This window comes from Acanthisitta chloris, unplaced genomic scaffold (genome assembly GCF_000695815.1).
Source record: "Acanthisitta chloris isolate BGI_N310 unplaced genomic scaffold, ASM69581v1 scaffold13614, whole genome shotgun sequence".
NCBI classification, from domain to species: Eukaryota; Metazoa; Chordata; class Aves; order Passeriformes; family Acanthisittidae; genus Acanthisitta; species Acanthisitta chloris.
In genome coordinates this window covers 32,769-35,198 of record NW_008668843.1, presented here as the reverse complement: position 1 = coordinate 35,198, position 2,430 = coordinate 32,769, and the positions used below count along the sequence as shown (strand labels likewise).

At 36.2% G+C, this 2,430-nt stretch overlaps 1 protein-coding gene across 1 annotated transcript in view; it reads left to right on the top strand.

The window, feature by feature from the left end:
- Positions 1-1,152: 1,152 nt before the first annotated feature.
- The window catches only part of PPID (peptidylprolyl isomerase D), a 14,733-nt gene continuing 13,455 nt past the window's right edge, over positions 1,153-2,430 (top strand). Inside the window, exons 1-2 of the mRNA XM_009073103.1 lie at positions 1,153-1,321; positions 1,722-1,828. Of these exons, the coding sequence (XP_009071351.1) occupies positions 1,153-1,321; positions 1,722-1,828 (276 nt within the window). The remainder of the gene's footprint in view (positions 1,322-1,721; positions 1,829-2,430) is intronic.

Genomic DNA, 2,430 nt, shown 5'->3' with positions numbered 1-2,430 from the left:
CGGCCGCGCTCCTCGCCCCTGGCTCCAGGCCCTGCACCCCTCGCCCTGCCGCGGCCGCTGCCGGCTGGGGGGACAGCGATGGGTGAAAGCTCAGGCCACCCTTGGTTCTCTTGGCAACGCCAGTGCTGCCAGAGGTCAACAGCAAATCTGGGCAAACAGTGGAGATAGAAAACAACAGCATGGAAGCTGCAGTACTGCTTGAAAGAGTAGGTTTTCAAAACTTGCTTTGGGTAAAGATAAAGGCTGCCTTTCTGTCCGGATGTTGCCTCTCATCCCTTCTACTACTCAATGAAAGTCTACACGATGATTTGCCTTTTTATTAAGTTGTCTTAATTTGTTTTCGTTCCTGTATTAATTAGAATTAATATATTTACATTTAGCTTCCGGTAGGGTGAAGTTATGTTAATGAGTTGACTGTGAGGCTGATGAGAAAACAGGAGCATCAACTGCTGGTGGCTGTTAGGAGTGGGAAATAGGTCTCCAACAAACCAGTTTGGAAAGGGATGAGAATTCAGCACAGAAGCCATTTACCCACTATTACAGGATCAGTTAGACCCTCAGGTTTCCCTTCCCTTAGCTAAACACTTACATTTTTTGATTAAATGATTGCTTGGAGTGTCTGTAACTGTCAATAGCCATTTTTCATATACATAGTAAGTATCACTGTGTTTTAGTAAAACAGGCTTAAGGGAATGAGGAGTAAGGTTGGTGTCTGTGTTTGGTATAAGCTTTTTGGTCAAATAAAAGTCTCCACAAACCAATATTTTTTAATATTGTATCTATTTTTGATTGAGGAGGCTTCACATATATGTTTAAATAGACATAAAATAAATAAGTGTGCATATTAGGATTTATAATTTGGTTTTCAAATATGTGTGTGTGTGATTTCACACGCACATTTTTTAGGCAGAAAATTTTTGGAATTTTTGGGTTTTTTTCAGAATCTGCCTTTATTCCCTCTGCATTATTCTTGCCAGTGGAAGTCATTGTAGTAAACTTGCTAAAAGCATAATGTAACTCTGCCATCAATTGCCTTGGAGTAACCCCTAAATGGAAATTTAATAGTCATCTGAATAATATAGTTTGAAGCATTAATTTCCTTTGATGTATAATGCTCAACACATCACCGTGCCAAGGACAAGACTTAAAAACATGTCCCATTCTCTCTTTGTCATTTCAGTCGGACGCATTGTCTTTGAATTATTTGCTGACGTTGTACCTAAAACCGCTGAAAATTTCCGTGCACTATGTACAGGAGAAAAAGGAACAGGGCCTACCACTGGAAAACCTCTCCATTATAAAGGATGTCCTTTCCACAGAAGTAAGTTCTATGAAATCCTCTGTTTTCCTATTGGTAACAGAAGTTGTCTACCATCAGCACTTGTTTAAGGAATAACCAAAAGTTTTTGAATTTTTCATCCTATTAATGACTCAGTGTTCTTACCATGCCCTGAAATAGTAAGTTATAAATTTACTAGTAAGTTAGTAATACTAGTTTATTGTGAGTTGTAAACAAGTTGAAATGAATTCAGGTAAAGGATTAAATACCAAATGATGTCCACATAACCAAAAAGGAGTATTTAGGGGACCCTTGAGAAGTAAAAGATGGGCTCTGGTTTTACTGAGGTCCTGGTGACGAGGATTGCTCTTCATTTCTGAATTGTTTTTCTTTGTGCCTTTTCTGCCTTGCTGATACATTTTATAATTATTTTATTTTACAGTTATTAAGCAATTTATGGTCCAGGGTGGAGATTTCTCAAACCAAAATGGCACAGGTGGAGAAAGCATATATGGTGAAAAATTTGAAGATGAAAACTTTCATTATAAGGTATTTTATTGAAAATACTAGTTGTATTCAGTTTGTGAAGTTCCAGTGAGTTTTATTTTTCTTCAAGGTCAGAATTAGTGCTGTTTAGTCCAAGGTTAATGTATTTTTAAGCAGTGGAAAGAACGCAGCAAAAAAGACTCAAACTAGTTTGTCTTTAAAAGCTCTGTTGAACACAAAACAAATGCATGTATGAAGACATACAAAAAGACATCAGCCTTGTTAAGACAAAGACCTGTAGTTTAAATTTTCTTTTTAATTGCACCATCAGAAATAAATTTGAAACAGTATTTTGTCATTGAAGTAGGGATAGATCAGAAATAAATTTGAAACAGTATTTTAATTCTCATTGAAGTAGGGATAATATTTTAAAAGAGTGGCAAATTTTGTCACTGTGAATCATCTACAGTATACTAGCATTAAATAGGTTTTTTGCCTTCTCATATAATTATAACATTCATCAGATTAGATCTAAGAAATACCTTTCTTAAGGAGCAGGGAATCCATGGTAATTGCAGAATTAATCCAAAGGAAAATTTAAAAGAAAGCATTTTCTGAATTACAGTTCTTTTCAACGATATGAGAAGTAAAAGGTTGTTTATGAA